Consider the following 20,505-nt stretch of genomic DNA (forward strand, 5'->3'; position numbering starts at 1 on the left):
ACTATTAAACCCTGTCTAGATACATACCGCTCATATAATTTTATGTAACGCTTGTTTGGGAACTCGAATTATGGCAATCTACTTAGCAATCTGTCATCAATGTTATAAACATTCTCGATTTGGCGCAAATTTTAGATATATTAGGTATTATCTATTATTTGACGGACAATAAAAACACTGGAAACACTTATAATAGCTTCAGTTAGACCAATTCACATCAGTAAAATTTTTAATGTATCTGTTGGGTTTGGATTTCTGAAAGTGACTATGAGAAGTAATAATACCGAGAAGCTGGAACATTAATCACAAAAGGCACTACACAATAGACATCAACACCACCTCGACCAACCGCATATTGACAAAAAACCTTCAAATAGATGGCAGTATTGCTTCCAAAGATTTTATGATCACTATCCAGGATCAAATTATCAACACTAGCAACTACAAGAAAAATGTGATTAAAGATCAAACAAATGCAAAAATTTTCAGTTAACATCAGAGATAATTGAACATATAACATGTGCTCGTATTGTGTTAGCTAATACTGACTATCTGCACTGTATAATCAATTATGCAACATCATCCACCAGAAACTATCCAACAAGTTAAGTCTTCTCAAAACTTATATTACAAGAACAATATTGAACTCTAATACGATAGGTCCATTATTACTGATATACTGGTGACAGATAACAGACCTGACATAGAAGAGTCGAGTCGGAGAAACTGGCCAAGTACGCAAATCTTCCACTGCATGATAGCATTGCCAAACTGGTATTACAAAAAAAACCTTTGCTGACTCCCAGTAAGCTGTGATATTGAATACTTGCCACACAGTGCTAAAGTTTATTATGTGAATTGACCCTTTTGTAATTTGGATCCGGGAGAGGTTGATGAGTAATGCATTAATAATAGATTAACATCTCAAGTCGTGTTGCGCCGCAAAAATGTTTTCTAGATCCTCTTATTAGAGTGGATCAGTTCCCATAATCCTTCTCTATACCTCGCTTATTTTTCGTCATAATTTCCTGTTTCCTGAAAATTTCTAACTCTTGCTTAGGTCATCCTTTTAACAATTTTGTTCTAGGCCTGCCGCGTCTTTTTCTACCACCATTGCATCACATCATATGCTATAGATTTTGTTCCTTCTCTCCATATGTGCCACAACCACTTAACTAGCTAGGCTAATTTTTTTGATAATTAAAATAAGGCAACAATAATAAGAATAATGTTTAAAAAATATGAATATTTATCAAACGGAAAAATACAAACTATCAACAAACTGGATTGAAAATCATGGGCGATAGAGACATCTATGGATTGAATTTTTTTATTAAAATGTTTTGACAAAATCCCTTTTGCAGAGTATATCTAATTGGTTTCAACCTGTGTTTATATAAATCTGTAGTTAAAATGATTCCAAAGAACAAAATTTGGATCGGTTTGTATCTTAAAGGGTAATATGAATGAAAAAAGATATTCATTCAAATATTAATTAAAAAAAAAGACATAGAAAATTTATATCTTCATTTAAAAATGTTAACTTAATCATTGAATTACCACGATAGTCTGAAAATCTACTATATAGTTGGCAGAAAAAAAATAAGCCATTTGAAAGAAGCTGCTCGATTTTTTTAAAAAATTTATTAGATATTAGATCTGATCACTCAAAAAATTAAATTCACAGCTATGTTAACGAAAAATTAATAATTCACCTACAAATTATCAAGTTCCCTTAAAAAATATACTTTATATATTATATAATAAATATCTTAGCCTACAATCAATTCAATAAAAGATTCATTAATGTTCGTTATGTAATGCACTAATTAGCAATAACAAAAAAATACGATTTTATTAACCCAACAACGAAATTTATTTATGTAATAATAAACGAGAAAGAAATTTCAGGCCCAAAATCGATACAATTTAGTCATGAAGAGACGCTGGAATATATGGACCAAAAACTAAAAAATAACGCAGACACAAATGAAGAGAGTTTATGGAATTGATTATTGGACATCAAAAAGTAGATACTAATTGTTCAAGCTAAATCATATGAAGTAGTAATGCAAATCTTCACCTTAATGGATTAGTTTTTAGTTAAAATTATGTTTGGTGTCGATTTGAACCTGAACCTGAAACTTATTCAACAAATGAGGTTAATTAAGCGTTAACTGGTACCAGTGCTTAATAATGATAATTGGTTGATATTGATTTGTTTTTAATAAGATATTGCCACATGCCAATCAACTTGAAAACATATCAATTGCGTGATCATGTTATCTAACACTGTTAGATTTGTTTATTTGAAGTCAATGGTCTATGTTAAGCCCACAACCATCTGTGCGGTATGCAAGTTAGTAAATGTCACATTTACGAGACCCATCTACAGTTATATGGGAATTTTGGTAAAGATTATAACCATGTTTTCTGTTTATGTCAAATTTTGTGTTAATTTTGTAATAAGTTTATAGATTGAAAAAATGTTCTGATTGGAAATTGAATTTACTGGAAAATGACGTAATACATACTACTCTCAATATAAAACGCCATAAAGAAAAAAAGAATGTACCAAAATCACCTTTAAAAAATTATTTTCAACTGATCAGATCTTTGCCATATAAAGAAAATATGAAGTTATGCAAAAAGCTAAATTCTAATAAATTTACCTTATCTTATAACTTTCCTGTATGCTATATACATTACCTTGTGTATTTACCACGACTTTCATAAAGTTCACTTACCATAAAAAGTCTCAAACAAAATTAAACGCGCCATTTTCAACGTCCAAATTGTCAACGATTGAAATAGGTTAACAGAAACTTAGATTGTGCTTGTTAAACCAGAAATGCGTTAATGTGATGTGAAGATCTAATATATCTCAGTAGTTACACAGTTGTCTCGACATTTTATCTTTTCCCAGATCCAATATTCAACTAATGTATAAATAAAATCGTATAAACTTATCCAAGAAAAGTTGATTCTTAATATTATCACAAACAAAAAAAACACAATCAAAGTTTCAAAATTAACCGAATACCGAATTTAACCGTCGTTTCACTCAGATTTCGCCCACCTTTCAATTCAAACGTTTTGAAGCTGGTAGACGCTTCTTTCCTCTCCGCCTACCACCCCCTTGAGATGCTAACCAATGTTCGTAATGGCGTTCGTTTGCTAACCAGTCTTGATATTTGTACCACCACTCTTCCCATTTGACATAATCATCCAATGTTAGGTCACGTAAATAACCTAGATCTTTGTAATACTGATAACGGACGCGGACGTCATCCCATGCCGCCATTCTTGATTGGCCGGAAGACATCAGTTTATCTGGAAAGTGACCAGTGGGTACTGGAGACAAGCTAAAAACCAAATTTTGTTTCAAAAACAGTTTGTTCAAGAACTAAAAATACAACCAGGCCAAGTACAATTGGGATAATTTAAGATGAAGTTTCCATGGGGATACGAAATATTGATTCCTATAATAATGATATATATATATATATATATATATATATATATATATATATATATATATATATATATATATATATATATATGGAGGCCAAGTTGTCAAGTGCGCTTTGGTGTTTAATAATTTAGTTTGAATTGGAATTCGTTCACAATTCTATTTGTAATGAAAAAAATTAATATTCACACAAAAAGGAAATTCAGAACATAAAAATGAATTGACAGAAGCAGAGATTCGAAGAAAAAAATTGGAAACTCAGAATAAAAGCAGTAAAAAAAGAATCTTTTGATTATTAGACCGAATATAGAAAATTGTAAACATAAATTTTCAACTATTACAGCATAGAAAAAAAGACAGTTAAAAGTTGAAGTATATTAAATTACAATAATATAAAATAAAAACATTAGTTACATTAGATATATTTTAATTAAACAAAACACCAAGGTGAGCACATGACTAAATACCACAACTAACCTGTACCTTCTTGGGGGACTACCATACAGGAAATCGTCTTCTTCCACTAATACTTTCATATTGCTGCCCGTTTTGGTAATTCTCATATTTTCCATCTCCCTTCTTTCTCTATCTGCACTCCATTGTGCGATTTTTCCAAATCTCTCTGATAAAGTTAAGCTGGTGGTAGCTACTATCGGTGTAGGCAACAAAGTATGCCCGCTATCTGCCGAACCTGAGGATTCTGCTCCAGGAGAACCTGGTCGATTACCTGTTCGTTCTTTTTTTATTCGTTTCAACAACATCTGAAAATGAACATTGTATAAATTGCAAATATTGTCAGTTCATGTATTTATTATCAGAACTCATGCATCACAGAAATTTTTAACTTAAACTCCTAATTTTATAGCAAAGCTAAGTTACAAGTAGGACTGGGCAATTATCAAAAAATATAATCGATTATTTTAGATTAAAAATTAAATTAGATTAAAGCAGAAGTAAAATTTTAAAAGAACGATTGTGGTTTGATTCCTACAAAAAACAAGATAAAGAGCGAGTATACCACTAAGAACATACAGAAGACATTATGGTTTGGTTCCCAATAAAAACAAACCAAATAATGAACCTACAGAAGATATTTGGAAGTAAGATTCTGATATTGAATTATGTTGAAATAATTATGCAGAAAATAAATTTTTTAATTGTTAAATTGATTATTATATTATTTGATTATTTTAACGATTGTACGAAAAATAGTGTGTATGCCATAGCTACGAAACTTTTTAACGACCTCAAGATTATCTTGACTTGGCCGCATGCGGTCTCGGCAATAACTGTTCTTCGGTACGTTAAAAAGGTATTTCGCGACCAAAGCATACAAATAACTATTCCAATCTTTTATTTTGTAATAAAGCCACTTTAAAACTCTCTTTTAAATTCAATTAAACTGTACCAAAACCATTATGCATTTTTGAGAATAAAAATAGGCAAGAAACATTGTATTTTATAAAACCAAATTCTTACAGGATGTTGTCCACATGCATTAATCAATATTTTCCGCTTAATCGATTATTTTGCCAACCCCTAGTTACAAGAACTTGTTGAAACCTTTTAAATTGAAAATCTAAGTAGACTTGAAAAACTGGAATTTCAATATAAATTCAAACATGGCTGTAGAAGACAAAATTTGACTACAATATAATAATAGTTTTTAATGGACATGCGGTATGAAATTAAGACTACCAGCTAATCTAGTATATTGATCCAATGTTACGTAGAACAGATCTTTTAATGGCAGAACTCAGGTATCACAAATTAAAGTTTTCAACACAAAATCCTATGTCAAGTTATCTATCCCTTATCTCTCAGTTACATGTAACTTGTTACATTCAGAATGAAATGTAACTTAAGATCTGGCTTTCCAATATGTATTCCAAAATGGCTTTAGAAGACAAAATAATTCAGTATTTAGTAATAGTTCTCAATGAACATGATGAATGGAATTGAGACTGCCACAGCTAATCCAGCATATTAATCCAATAAAACAGGACTTTTAACAACACAACTCAGGTATCACAGAAATTAAAGTTTTCAACTCAAAATTCAAATTCCTACGTCAAGTTTTCTGTCCCTTATCTCTCAGTAAAAGGAACTTGTTAAAACGTTTTAAATTCAAAATGAAAATATACTTGAAGAACTGTCTCTTCAATATGAATTTCAAAATGGTTTTAGAAGACAAAATTTGATTATTCACGATAACAATAGTTCCTAATAGACATGAAATATAGAATTGAAACTGCCAGCTAGCATATTGTTCTAATGTTAGATCTCATCAAAATATTGAAAATACAGTATTGGAAAATGTTTATGTAATATACAAATTCAAAGGTAAAATCTTTAACCAATCCACCAGTGGAAATTTTAATAAAACGTAGTGATAAATTATAATAAACTTAAGTGTTTTACTGGATTCTAGCTTTATTTTACCAGAATGTACTGGGAATACAAGTAAGAGAATTTTTATTTTGTCTGCTTTTGTTGTTTGGTTTGTAAATGAGCTTTAAGCTTATATATTATAATTAAAAATAATGTACATAAAAAATGAGAACCTACTGGGAGATCATAATTAAGTGAATTAAAGATTATTTTCTCTGTGTTAACAAGTGATAATACTTACCGGTTTCACCATTTGTTTTTCTCCACTTTTCTTCACAGCCGTGGGCTTCGCAGGAGGTTTAACTCCTCTAACATTAATAATCTCTCCAGTGCTACCTCTTGGCCTTGGAGGAGGAGGTTGTCTTCTAGGATCGGTGGGTCTGTCAGAAGGGTTTGGCTTAGGAAGTTTCCTAGGAATGGGGGGAGGAGTGGTAGGTTTAGCAACACGTCTTGGTACGGGGGAAGGTGAAGGTGGACGTTGTCGTACCCGAGACTTAGGAGGCGAAATGATTTTTGGAGCTGGTTTACGCGCGCGGGGCGAACGGGATTTCGATCTGAAACAATTAGTTTATTAAATAAATCTATAAAATGTATTAACGATAATGGTATGTTAAGTAAGTTAAAACATACATACATACCTCGATCGAGCATTTCTATGTCCTTTAGGCGAACACACCGAACATGAATCGTCTGAACAACTGCTGATTGAGCTATTAGACACGGATCTACGAATATGCCTAGACGACGGAGGCTCCCTCGGCGAAGGCGGCGAACGCGGTCTACCCCGTGGCAACGATCTTCTATAAGAAGGTGGCGATCTACGGCGCGTCGGAGGCGAAGAAGAACGTGAACGAGAGCGAGCGCTGCGCGGAGGTGGCGATCTCGGAGAACGGGGAGATCGGGCGGACCGCCCTCCGTAAACTGCCGGTGACGCACGACGCATTGAAGGGGTACGACGACCTCCTGGGGTAGGCGATGAACTGTGACGTAACGGCGAACGCGAACGACTACGTCTACCGTTCGACGATGGAGATGACGAACCGTCGATATAGAGAGATTTATATCCGCTGTGGCGCCACCTGAAACAATAAATAATGATTAAAGTTTTGCAAGAATTGTTTAATTTTATTCCTTTCTCTCTTCTAACACTGGAATTGAAGGGTACTCACTATATTAGTTTGAAAACCCTTCTTCTTCTAATAAACAAAATTTCATGGAATATTGGAAAGTACTTCATGACAATACCACTATATTCTTATATTGATGTTCCAAAAAAATGACAACAAATTCTGAAATTTCAGAATAAAAAATTGATGGCTTTAAAAAAATGTTAAAATTCTTGCTACTAAGCCATTATAATTAAAAAATGTCATTTTTTAATGTAGGTCATATGGCATGATGTGTAATTTGGAAACATTAACACATAAAATGCTACTAATCATATTTTCAAATAAATGAGTAACAAACATCCTGGACATAATAATGCTCCTAATAGGATAATTTATAAAAATACATTTTGAGGACACTAATAGTTTTTAGAAGCATGTCTTCGAAGAGATTCAATATTCAAAAATTTGAATTTTTGTATTCACCTGTTTGGATCTTTAGCTTCAACTTCCAAAAGCTTTTTGTCCCAAAATACGCCTGAATTTGGTGATTTTTGAGCCCTAGCTTTTTTCATAACATTATCTATTTCCCTTCTCCTGCCAGCTGGTAAACTAGGGTCTGAAAATAAAGTGTTCCATAAACACTATGGAATTTTCATTTTCATGCCTATTACATAATGCAATAGGCATTTTGAGTTTGATTTCAAACCCCTTATAAACATTTATATCAAAGAAAGAAATAGTGAATATCTCAACGAGATTTATTTTAATTTTGATCAAACAAAAATACATAATTTAACAGTTTGTTTTTCATTAAAAACGTTTGTCAAGTGTGTAAATGTAAAACAAGAAACACCATCATATAATTGTTTTTTATTCTGAGAAAATTTTTTGGAAGTTCTGCTTTTTAGGATTAAATTTCTTAAAAATCTAGGGAATGGTAGTATTTGTATAACAGGATGTATTATACGTTTCCAAAGCCCAATTGAAAATAATTAATGAATAGAGTTTTAAGCAGTAAGGAACAATTATTTCACTTTTCTAATATGGTTAAAGTTGACTTTACTTCGACAACAATTTTGAATAATTTGCATAATTTTCTTTCCTTAATATAAATGTATGCTGTTTTAAGAGAAAAGATATTTTTTACATTTACTTGGTACCTGTAATTCTGATAGCCTGGGGTTTAGTATCCATTCTAAGTTTCGTTGACACATTTTTCTTATCCCTACTTCTACTTCTCCGCCTTGAAGACATTCTATAAAATGTCCTATACTTATTAGTCATTTTTATCTATACTTGAGAAAGTAGGCAAAAGAACTGCATAGACTAGATATTTTTCTAAATGGCGATGCAGCTAAGGAACATCTCATTTAGTACATAGGTAAAGTTAATAGAAAACAATTCTTTAACCTTATTTGCTTTACTTGTTTTGTATTGATTAAACCTATATAATGTATACAGCCATTTTCAAAGCTGATTGTTTCAAAGACTATTTGGAAATATAAATTTTTATAAATACAAAAAAAATGCTTTTCCTCAGAATGATCACAAAATAGTATTCAAATTTTATTAAATTTAAATGAATTTGCACTTATTTATATTTAACAAAAGTAAATACAACTCTTCTAAATTAATCGTTAAACTAGAAATATCAAAAATATACCCAAATTAAAAAAAGATAGAACTGTTGACAAGAAAAAGTAAAATTCAAGTCCAAGAACTAATGGTCCAAAAATAGTAATCCCCAAGAAATAAACTGGATGGAAAGAATATTTTCATTGAACATCAGAACATATTTGTGTGGAAAAAATTCCAAGAGCCTTAACAAACTTAATATATGAGACATTAATGAGATAAAAGAATATCATTATGAAAATGTTGCAAAAAAATGACAAGCTTACTCAGAACAAGTTGCAAAATGCTTTACCTATGTACATAAAATATACGAAGTTCATTGGTAGTTCTAAATCAAATTTCAAGTTGTATTTATAATACAGTGGTAGAGAACTCACTTTCTATATGTATATTTCTATTAGTTGCTTGAAATATATATCACAGCTTCAGTATGTATTGAATCAATTTTTCCAATTAAAAAAACCAACACTGCAAAATGGCATGCTTTAATTGTGTAGCCCCGCTGAAATCACGAATCACGCGTTAATATTCAACGACTCGTCCACATCACATTACCGACACCACATGCAATGTGATTTTTTCGAGCGTCGATCGAATGACTATTTAATTATTAGTATATTTAATTGCATACAAAATTTGTTAGATAGAATTTTCATCAATCTTTACACACATTTTGCACCCAGCTGCACATTAACATCAGGAAAAATGTGAAATATACACTCTATTCAGCATGATTTTAGGGTCATCAAGAATTTAAGGCAGAAAAAGGCCTCTAAATTATTTCTTTGATTTTATCTATATTTTTTAAATTATCTACAATGTTATCAGTCTACTTTTATTACAACTCTCGATGAGTGCTATTAATGGCACTGGTACAAATGCTAAATGAAAGACCAGGGCAAGACTACTATAGAGATAATTCTTTCACTATGTCTAGCCAGAGCAATTTTTATTTAAAAAAAGAGGCTGTCATAGACAACATAATCTTATTATGAGGTGATTTAAATAAACTGTGTTGGGCAATATAAAAATCACTAAAAAAATGCAAGGAGATGTGAAATTTTATTCTGAATCATAGTGAAATCTGCAAAAAAAATTTGATAAGGGTTACTAATAGATAGAAAATTTGAAGACATCAAAGATAAAAAAATGGCAAAAAACAGATAAGAAAATGATGGGTTCTATTCCACCTCAATATTGAAACATTCATTACTGTGAAAAGTATATTGGTAATGTACTATGGCAAAATTCAGCCTAATCCGACCCTGACTACAAGCATACTTTCCAATCAACCATTTACTTTATCTAAATGGAATATATTCAAATTTTAAATAAAATAAGGTTGTATAATCCGTCGGGTAAGCGAAAATGGCAAACCGTATTGCCACCCACGTTCCGCGCCCGCGACATCGCAAATAAATAGGTCACATAAGGTGAGACGAGTCACAAAAATAAAAGCATGTCTTTACACAAATATTTTCCCCCAACATACACTACACTTCAGTACCAGATAATTACATTGTAAAATTACCACTACGCGTCGAAAATAAAATAATCCGAAAAAACGATACGTGTAACGAAAACATCTAATTTTACCTCTAATAAGAGGTATATAGATCACGGACGCGACTATATGGAGGAGAGAACCGAGATCAAGAAAAATCAATACACATTACACAAATATCACGGCCTAAACACTACATATCACTTACTTTTCTTTTTGAACGAAATATGTTCGTGCTTCTAAACAATCTACGATTCGTTGTTTTTATTTTCTTCTAATGGTTTTCCAAATATTTCGAAAATATACTTGAGTAAAATGCTCGGCTTTCGGATCACGATGACATATTGAACCTGTAAGGGGAGCATTGATGCCAAATAATGAATTAAGAGCAAAATTGATAATGCCTTTCAGATCAAATTTTCTCCTTATTCAATTTTATTATTCGATAGTAAAATTAATTGATGAGGAAACTGAATTTTTTTCGATAAATATGCTTTATTTTTTCAAATAAATCAAAGATACATTAATAACACTTTATTAAACTAACACACGCAACACAGCATACACCTTACAGCTTCGGCAACACTGGTGATCAGGTTAACCATCCCTATGCATTTTCATTATACCAACATTTTTATTTTTGTTTAATATAAAATTTTTTAAATATATTAGATTTTCAAAATTAGAAGACATTTCCTCTTGATCGTCATTTTGCACCACAGAAAAAATTCAGATCTCGGTGAAGGATAATATTTTATCAAAAAAGGGAATATAAAGAGAATATTATATTGATCTTTTTAGGTCCATGCGCGCCTCAGCCTCCTTTCTCAAATTGAAGAAAATACATCCAGGCAAATATTTCGGAAAAGTTGATTTATAATATGATTAAAAGAAAATACAATTCCTCAACTAACGCATTTGATGGACGCCACCTCAAATAGTGTAAGTAACTGTATGAAGATTTTAAAATTAAAAAAAATTCTTACGGTATTTGAAAAAAAAAAACCTTGTTGATTTTAGGTAAAATTCCCCCAAAATTTATCCCAGAAAAAATCAAAATGATGTTAGGACGTAAGCAGAGTTTGAAGGGGGAACCAATTTTGGCAGATTATGGACCAGACGAGGCTTTCAACGAGAGTGCAGACATTGAATGGGTAAATAAGGTAAATTATTTAATACAGTATACTTTTTGGAATGAGGTAGTTTATGGTTGATAAATGTTTAATTTCACTATAAAATGAAACGATTCGTTTTAAGAGATGGGTACGTCGTTTGATGAGAACTTGCGCACTTTTAAGCCTTGCCTCTGTAAGTTGTAACACTCCAAAAACATTTGAAAAATTTCATTTTATGCAAACAACCACTTTTTCTGTTGATGCCATTGTTACTATTCTTTTTACGTCTGAAATGATAGCCAAAATGCACATTAGGGGGATTCTAAAGGTTGGTAAAAAATTATGTTGGATGGTGAAAGATAAATGTTCATTTTCTTTATATTTTAGGGAGACAGACCTTACTTAAAAGATCATTGGTGCCAGTTCGATGCCAGCATGGTATTTTTTTTGTGGATATCAGTCATTTTACAGGTTTTCGAAATGGTTAGCATTGTTCCAAGATTTAGTTATCTCTCAATATTAAGAGCACCTCGGCCGTTAATAATGATCAGATTTTTGAGGGTATTTCTCAAATTCTCAATGCCAAAATCCAGAATAAATCAAATATTTAAGTAAGTACAACTTATAATTTATAATTTAACCCACGATGAGTGAAATTATTTCACCAAGTATGACATTAAAATGAAGCGAGAAAACGTTGGGTCTAGATATCTGGAGAAAAAGAATTAAGAAAAACTGATTGCAACGAGGAGCAAATATTTTTTCCCTGAAAAACAACTTCTAGCTCCCTAATCCGCCCAATTTATTTTTCAGGCGGTCCAGTCAGCAAATTTATAATGTTACTCTGTTCTTCTTATTTTTTATGTCACTTTATGGTTTATTAGGAGTGCAATTTTTTGGAGAATTAAAAAATCACTGTGTCACTGTCAACACCACTGAACCAAAGTGAGTTATAATAATATCCCCACAAGAAAATAATTTATTTCACCAAAAATTTTTCCAGGGACATTACCATAAACAGCCTTGCAATTCCTGATACCTACTGCTCTTTAGATCCTTCCTCAGGATATCAGTGTCCTACTGGAATGAAATGCATGAAGCTCGAAGGAGTTTCTCGGTATATTATCGGATTTAACGGATTCGATGAATTCGGTAAAAAAAATTTATTTGGTGAATACCAGTTTTGATATTTCTTCTATTTTCAGTAACAAGTTTCTTCACAGTTTATCAAGCAGCGTCTCAAGAAGGATGGGTTTTTATAATGTATAGAGCAATCGACTCTTTACCTGGTTGGAGGGCAGTTTTATATTTTAGCACGATGATATTTTTTCTAGCTTGGTTGGTCAAGAATGTCTTCATTGCTGTTATTACAGAAACTTTTAACGAAATCCGGGTTCAATTCCAGCAAATGTGGGGTATAAGAGGTCATATTCAAAACAGTAGCGCCTCGCAGGTATCTATTCACTATACTATTTATTAATCTGTTTGTCAAATTAAAATGATAATGTGTGCTCCAAAAAACAACTTGTTATCTTTGGTTCTGTGATCAATTTGACAGCTTGACTGATAAAAGAAGATATACATCTAACATATCGATTTCTATGGTCTTAGTGAAGGAGGATCAAGGACCTATAAAAGGTTATGGACACACAACATACCACAACTCATAACCTCACAAAAAGTTGAAAATCTTTCAATTTTAATTTACTATTAATATTCTGCATAAACTACAAGTAGCATTTCATTTTCTTTTAACCAGTAATTTATTTTATTAATTTTGGCTGCATAAATCAAGCTTCACTTATAGACACTTATTGGTTTAAAATTGTCTCTTCTAATAGCCACAGGTATTCTAAAATATAGGTACAAAATACTCATTTTTATTGAAAAAAAAAAGAATTAATACTGACGTTAATACTCTTACTTGAAAAAGTTTGATTATGCATTTTTCTTTCTTCTAACCGTGCAGTTCATGGCACAACAAGATTGAACCATTTTTATACCTCAAGCTTAAGCTTATAAAACAAAATATTTCTTAAAAATCACTCTAAACCTCGTTATAATTATCACTATCCCAAAATGAAATAAGTGGCAGATAATAAGACACTAACACTTAAAGGTCCTGAAGGTACTTACAGATGAATTATCGCAATTAACCTTAGGCGAACTAAATAAACTTCAAGTTCCAGATATAAATTTCTTTTATTTTGCCCTCTTTACTTCCATCCTTCTTACATTGTCTCCCTTGCACTGCGTTGGCTTCGATTTTAAATGGTTTGGACTTGTCTATAACCTTGGTGTATCAGGTGTAACCTGATTGGTGCTTGAACGAGAGTATTTTGGACATGTGGTGTTTATTATACATGAGTGAGTACTTCTACGGTTGCAAAGTGATAACCCAGTGACAGCTAAAACGTACGAGAACAACCTTTAAGCTTTAGGGGGTGTTAAACCCTTTATGTGCTTTAATCAGAATCTTGCTCATTTTCCACAAGTTTCCAATATTTTCAGACTATATTTACAACGAGCACACCGTTGAAAAAAGAAAGCAAACTCTTTATGAAGCCATTTCAAAATAAAAAAGGTCTAAAATTCAACACAAACCACACAGAAACTAACCGCACAATCAATCGATCACTTCACGTCGATCATTTTTAAATGAGCATCAGCTGATATTGACAATTCGTTAGATTGCTTAATACTTATATAGAAATTGATCACAAATTTATAAAAACAAAATAAAAACATGTTTATCAATCAATTTCATGATTTAAGATTAAAAATTTCAAAAACTAGTTTCGAATTTTTATTCATTAGAATCTTTCCTGCATAATCTTGGTAGTAGTTTTACCGAATGTTTAATATCTTAACAAATGGGTAATGGAACCATCATTTACATGTTATTATTTAGAAATTTATTGATTTTCGTTACAGATTCTGATGGGAGACGATAGGGGTTGGAGATTGGTAACTTTAGATGAGAATAAACATGGTGGTATAGCACCGGAATTTTGTCATAAAATATTAAGATCTCCCCATTTTCGTTTGATAGTGATGTGCGTGATTCTCGCCAATGGCATAGTAACCGCGACAATGCGTTTCCAACATGATGAAAGACCTAGGCAAGTTTTTTACGAAAATTATTACTACATAGAACTTGGTTTTACTGCCTTATTAAATTTGGAAACCTTGTTTAAGACTTGGTGCTTAGGATGGAGAGGATATTGGAAACATTCCATTCATAAATTTGAACTACTGCTAGCCGTTGGTACGACCATACACGTTATACCGGGGTTTTACATGACAGGATTCACCTATTTTCAAGTATTGCGTGTCGTTAGATTAATTAAAGCTTCTCCATTATTAGAAGATTTCGTTTACAAAATTTTCGGTCCCGGTAAAAAGCTGGGAAGTCTAATTATTTTTACCATGTGCTTATTGATAATTTCGTCTAGTATTTCGATGCAGTTGTTTTGCTTTTTGGATTTTGCTAAATTTGAAACGTTCGCTGAAGCATTTATGTCTATGTTTCAAATACTAACGCAGGAAGCTTGGGTGGAAGTTATGGATGAAACAATGTTAAGGACAAGATCTATGCTGGCACCATTGGTTGCTGTTTATTTCATTTTGTACCATTTGTTTGTAACGCTGGTAAGTTACCATTTTTATATTCTCCTTTTATAATTATTAGTCTTCTTTATTTGTATCGTTATTTTCTGGATGTTTCATTATATGTTTATTTTTTATCTTTTCAATTCATCGAGTATCCAAGAAAGGATTGTAAATAATTTGGAAAACCGGAAATTGTTATTGAAATAGTGATTTTGTAAGAAATACTGTTTCTTTTTTAATGATTGGAGGTTTGGCTCGTTTTCTGCTTTAGCTCTTTTTTTACTAAAACTAGGTTTCTTTCAACAGCTTGAGATACTTCAGAAAACTTTATAGCTCTGACAAAGTTTCTCGAATTTCCCAAAAATATCCAGAAAGTTACCAACATTTTGAAAATTGTTCACATAAAGGTTAAGAACATCACTAGAAATTTGAATGTACCTTAAATGTCTAGAAAATAACCAAGCTTTCGATAAATTGGTACAAGAAAGATGAAGAACTTGAGCAGAAATTTGAAAAATCAGTTGAATTTCCCATAAATATTCAGAAAGTATTAAGAACTGCACCAGATATTTGAAAAATCAGTTGAATTTTCCATAAATGTCCAGAAAGCAACGTAGCTTTTGAGAGCTTCACCAGACATTTGAAAAATTACTTGAATTTCTCATAAATATTCGGAAAGTATTAAGAGCTTCAGCAGATATTTGAAAAATGAGTTGAATTTTCCATAAATGTCCGGAAAGCAACGTAGCTTTTGAGAGCTTCACCAGACATTTGAAAAATTACTTGAATATCCCATAAATATTCATGAAGGAATTAAAAGCTTCACCAGATATTTGAAAAATCAGTTGAATTTTCCATAAATGTCCAGAAAGCAACGTAGCTTTTGAGAGCTTCACCAGACATTTGAAAAATTACTTGAATATCCCATAAATATTCATGAAGGAATTAAAAGCTTCACCAGATATTTGAAAAATCAGTTGAATTTTCCATAAATGTCCAGAAAGCAACGTAGCTTTTGAGAACTTCACCAGCATTTGAAAAATCAGTTGATTTTCCATAAATGTCCAGAAAACAACGTAGCTTTTGAGAGTTTCACCAGACATTTGAAAAATTTCCCATAAATATTCATGAAGGAATTAAGAGCGTCACTGGACATTTGAAAAATCAGTTGAATTTTCCATAAATGTATCAGAAACTAATCCAGCGTCTGATAAATTAGTACCAGGAACAGATATTTAGAAAATCAGTTGAATTTCCCAGAAAGTAACCTAGCTTTTGATACATTGGTACCAGAAATATTGAGAGCTTCGCAAGACATTTGCAAAATCTGTGGAATTTCCAGAAATATTCAGAAAATTATGAAAAAATTTCACAAAATCTTCCATAATGTCAATTTACACGCCATCAACACAATCAACCTCCGTAACTTTAACATCTTTCAAAACACAATGATCACACGAAACTTTTTATCTCTTTTTAATTTTAGATCGTGTTGAGTTTGTTCGTAGCAGTCATTTTGGATAATTTGGAATTGGATGAAGATATAAAAAAGTTAAAGCAGCTTAAATATAGAGAACAAAGTGCAGAAATTAAAGAAACTTTACCGTTTCGACTGAGAATTTTTGAAAAATTTCCAGACAGTCCCTTGATGGTCACTCTGCATAAAGTACCATCTGACTTTAACCTACCAAAGGTCAATATTTGATATTCAAAAATCAGAACTAAACAAAATAAGTTTCTAAACAAGAAAACTTGATGTATGTGATTTTCAGGTGAGGGAAAGTTTTATGAGACAGTTTGTTTATGAAACGGAAGACGATGAAAATTCTGAGGGTGGTATTAAAAAAATGTGCGAAGAAGTTTTCGATACCAAAGTGATTTATAGAAAACAAAAACCGTTGAAGATTTTAAACAATTTAACTAAAGTTAGGGTAGTTAACTTGAAACTTAAAAAAACCGCCGTGGCTCAGATAGTTAAGTGAGTAATTTCTTAAAAATTTATTTTCACCTAGAAATTCTTCATTTTTTGATATAAAGAATGGAACGAAAAGAAGTTTTATCCTGTATAGTCCATCGTTTTCCTGTACCTTGTCTACGAATAAATGAATTCTTTCGTTACATTTTTTAAACTTTCTTCTATATTCTGAAATGTTCCAATTTCACACATCTTCAATTCCTTTAACTGCTCTTTGTTATTCTAACAGTTTTTCAATTTTGTATTTCGGTATGTTTTGTGGAAATTTCGGAACCAATACGCCACCGCCGTTGAGGCTCGGAACCATCCATGGGCGTAGCAATGGGACTTGAACAGCATAAAACAAAACAAGAAAAACCATTTTGCTAATTAGAAAATGTATCTCTTATTTCTATTTTTATTGACAAATTTCGAGCAATTATAAAGTTTTTCTTCGTAATATAATTTCCCTATCCACCTATCACTGTTGATAAGGATTTTTGTCATTAACTTAAAGAAAGGTCGTGATGAAAGTCTGGCAACACTGTGTAATTGTTTAGTCTTCCAAACAGGAACTAAAATTATATAAAACTTTAGTGAATAGTTTTTTTTTAATTGGTTTGTATTTATTATACACTGAAATAAAAATTATTTATTAATTCCGTCTTATTTTCTAGTGATTCCAATAACCAGAGACTGATGTTGGGCGATTCTTCGATGATTCCAGTACCTGGGAGTAAGGGACCATTAAAACCGCAAGGAACAGTAAACAGTATGAAACAGTTACGTATTGATCATAAGAAGTGAGTCTAAAATAGATTGGCAACTAAATTTTTGCACTTATTATTAATTGGCATGCAAAATTTTTTTCATTATAGGTAAATAGAAAACCATCCAGAAATAGAAGATTTTTCTAAATGTATAATGTACACCAGAGGTCTCCAAACTTATTTCCCAGTAGACCAGTAATGAATAGTGAATTTTTTTTTAATTGTAAAAAAATTTTCTTAGATACCTTTCGTTCGAGTATCTTGTGAACCCTTGGGGTTCCATCTGAACCACTTTGGAAAAAACTGATGTACACAAATATATATATATATATATATATATATATATATATACTGCGCCCCCTTTTTTGCTATGCCACTGGGAATATTTAGTGTTTACAGTTGATCTATTAATAGCATTCCTTTTAGATAATTTAGAATGTGGGCTCCATGTGTAATGCTCTGAAGACCACTCCGTGTATATAATTTCTACATGTAAACAAAAACATACTGATAATTAACCTCAAATTTATGCTAATATTATAAAGGTGAAGAATTTGGGAATTTGGTCCATTTTAATGTTGATTCTAATGGTAAAATTATGTTTTATTGTAATCTTTTCATCATTTTTTTAACTTAAAATTCTTAATCTTTATGTCTTTCTACCCTCAAAACGTGGAGTTTCTTTTTTTTTCGGGTATTTTCTCAAAATTCTCTTGATTACTTTCAATCCTTTTGTTTATGGTAACACCTGTCACAGTTTCTACATCTATTCTTAGTAGTTTTTTCGATTTCAACCATTAAGGTTCTTTCTGTTTTGGCATCGAATATTCTTCTCATTATTAAAAAAAAAATGGAAATTGCAGCATAAAAAATGACTAAAAACAATGACGATTTTCACATTTCCCTTATTTTTTTACAGGTTTGGTTCGAGATCGATTCGAAGAAGTGTAAGAAGTGGCTCTATAAAATTGAAGCAAACTTACGAGCACTTAATGGAGAATGGAGATATAGGTGTTAATAGAGTTACATCAAACAGAGCCAGACCGCATGATTTGGATATTAAATTATTGCAAGCCAAAAGACAACAAGCCGAAATGAGAAGGTGAGATTTGATTCGGAATATTTTGTCAAGTTTAATTCGTTTTTAACCAATTACCAAAAAATACATTTAATGATACGCAATATAATCAAGTTTAAATTTACTCATGTCAACCAACGAAAAATAATTTTTAATAAAAAAACCAAATTTAATTTTATATGTATGCGATGTTGCCATTTTCAATTATAGTTCAACTATCTACCCAAATATAAATTATACGAAATATAAATTTTACGGCATATGATGTTGATGGAAGTTAAAAATCTATACCAACTGTAGAAAAATAAATTTAACAATATGCGATGTTGCATGGAACATAAATCCAACAGTTTGCAATGTTGTCAAGTCTAGACATATAATACATGAAATGTTCGTATTTTATCGAAAAAATTCATATTTAGGAATCAGCGTGAAGAAGATTTGAGGGAGAATCATCCATTTTTCGATACACCCCTTTTTGCTGTACCAAGAGAAAGCAAATTTAGGAAATTTTGTCAAATGATCGTTTATGCGCGTTACGATGCCAGATTAAAGGACCCCCTTACAGGAAAAGAAAGAAAAGTGCAATACAAAACGTTACAGTAAGTAACTATCAATTTGCGATTAAAAAAATTATCACTATAATTATATTATTTTCTATAATAATCACATATTACTAAATTTATTGACTATACGTCACAATATCTACCTTTATATTGCAGATACTTGTTTCAAATTTTATCCCACTGCTCCCGAACTCACGGTATAAATAAAACGCCATCACTTTGTGATGTTACATATTCATTTACTCTATTTTTCCTCACATTACAATCATTTTCAGAATCAATATAAAAATACTCTGCTAAAAACCTCACCTAAGCTAAAGTAAACCTAACCTAATCGGAGCTAAAGTAAAACTAACTTAATCGAAGCTAACTAAAACTAACCTAATCTAAGATTAAGTAAACCTAACCAAAATCTGTTTCTTAGTTTGGTCAAGAGACAGTTCCTAATCCGATTCTATAAAAAAATTGGATAAATGAACTAAAATAAATGCATTTATTGTGGTACAAGATGTCGAACATTAGTACTTCCGGTTTTACCATAATTGAATTGTTTGTGTTCTGTTTCGACTTTTTGAACTGGATGAATTACAAAGTATAGTATGGAATATATTTTTCTCAAATTTGCGACCAATAATATATAATATAATAAATCACTTAAGCTAAAGTACACCTAACCTAATCGGAGCTAAATTAGAACCAACATAATCTAAGCTTAAGTATACCTAACCGCATTGAAGTAGTAAATCTAACCTAACCAAAAAATGTGTCCGTTCCTGTTTCTATCGAATGAAAATAAAATTGAATAGAATTGAATAAATAAAAACCTGAAAACAGTTATGTTCAACTTTTTTCGTACTGTAGCTCTTTTCCCTTTTCAGTCTAGCCCCATCTCTTAAAAATAAACTACACCTTGTTTAATTCAGTCAACCAATCGAATTATCAGTGAAAAGAACTAATTTCCGTTTCGATAAATGGATCTACGACATTTTTTTTATAATTTTTACTGAATTATAATATAATGTATGTCGTATTTCTTTACACTCGTTCTGTTGGTGGGATGATTTAATAAACACTGTTCTTAATTTATTTACACACTATACACTACAATTAACTCACAATAATTTACTTATCACCATAATTTATTTAAATTCTTCGACTACTTTGCTAATTCGTTCTATTCACTACGACTATTTCTTTTAAGCCATCTTACTGCACTGCATTAATTTATTTATATATCTAAATAGAATCCTACAAACTTCTAGAACAAAAAGAAACAAAACAAATAAATAAATATGCTTT

At 31.3% G+C, this 20,505-nt stretch overlaps 2 protein-coding genes across 10 annotated transcripts in view; one reads left to right on the forward strand and one right to left on the reverse strand.

Annotated features, from left to right (window-relative positions):
• Positions 1–539: 539 nt before the first annotated feature.
• On the reverse strand, positions 540–10,465 carry LOC130443267 (serine/arginine repetitive matrix protein 1). 7 transcript variants are annotated; one of them, XM_056777814.1, is made up of 8 exons: positions 10,320–10,465; positions 8,985–9,109; positions 8,133–8,227; positions 7,456–7,588; positions 6,502–6,942; positions 6,105–6,417; positions 3,950–4,233; positions 540–3,365 (listed from the first exon to the last, which is right to left on the reverse strand). In XM_056777814.1, the coding sequence occupies exons 3-8, from the start codon at positions 8,224–8,226 to the stop codon at positions 3,083–3,085; spliced, it is 1,548 nt and encodes a 515-aa protein (XP_056633792.1). In that variant the 5' UTR covers position 8,227; positions 8,985–9,109; positions 10,320–10,465; the 3' UTR covers positions 540–3,082. The 7 variants fall into 7 exon arrangements, with proteins under 7 accessions (XP_056633792.1, XP_056633797.1, XP_056633793.1 ...); XM_056777819.1 differs by having other exon boundaries at positions 3,956–4,233; positions 8,985–10,461; XM_056777815.1 differs by having other exon boundaries at positions 8,985–10,461.
• Positions 10,466–10,753: 288 nt separating this feature from the next.
• LOC130443264 (sodium leak channel NALCN) overlaps positions 10,754–20,505 on the forward strand; it is a 29,296-nt gene continuing 19,544 nt past the window's right edge. For 2 of the 3 annotated variants that reach the window (XM_056777808.1, XM_056777810.1), the window contains exons 1-14: positions 10,797–10,850; positions 10,913–11,053; positions 11,132–11,274; positions 11,369–11,554; positions 11,614–11,837; positions 12,040–12,171; positions 12,230–12,378; positions 12,432–12,679; positions 14,161–14,877; positions 16,325–16,531; positions 16,611–16,816; positions 17,470–17,595; positions 18,482–18,664; positions 19,063–19,242. In XM_056777808.1, the coding sequence (XP_056633786.1) occupies positions 11,170–11,274; positions 11,369–11,554; positions 11,614–11,837; positions 12,040–12,171; positions 12,230–12,378; positions 12,432–12,679; positions 14,161–14,877; positions 16,325–16,531; positions 16,611–16,816; positions 17,470–17,595; positions 18,482–18,664; positions 19,063–19,242 (2,663 nt within the window). In that variant the 5' untranslated portion in view covers positions 10,797–10,850; positions 10,913–11,053; positions 11,132–11,169. Of the gene's footprint in view, positions 10,851–10,912; positions 11,054–11,131; positions 11,275–11,368; positions 11,555–11,613; positions 11,838–12,039; positions 12,172–12,229; positions 12,379–12,431; positions 12,680–14,160; positions 14,878–16,324; positions 16,532–16,610; positions 16,817–17,469; positions 17,596–18,481; positions 18,665–19,062; positions 19,243–20,505 lie in introns of all 3 variants that reach the window. The other variant, XM_056777809.1, reaches the window with a different exon arrangement.

Source organism: Diorhabda sublineata, chromosome 4 (assembly GCF_026230105.1).
Source record: "Diorhabda sublineata isolate icDioSubl1.1 chromosome 4, icDioSubl1.1, whole genome shotgun sequence".
In the NCBI taxonomy this organism is placed as follows: domain Eukaryota; kingdom Metazoa; phylum Arthropoda; class Insecta; order Coleoptera; family Chrysomelidae; genus Diorhabda; species Diorhabda sublineata.

What these genes read in the sequence shown, in the direction of transcription:
- LOC130443267 (XM_056777814.1), bottom strand. Translation starts at nt 8,226, where the DNA reads ATGTCTTCAAGGCGGAGAAGTAGAAGTAGGGATAAGAAAAATGTGTCA. An exon ending in CCAGGCTATCAGAATTACAG is followed by an intron (nt 7,589 to 8,132) that starts GTACCAAGTAAA and finishes CTTTATTTTCAG; the next exon opens with ACCCTAGTTTACCAGCTGGC. An exon ending in AAAAACAAATGGTGAAACCG is followed by an intron (nt 4,234 to 6,104) that starts GTAAGTATTATC and finishes GTTCATTTTCAG; the next exon opens with ATGTTGTTGAAACGAATAAA.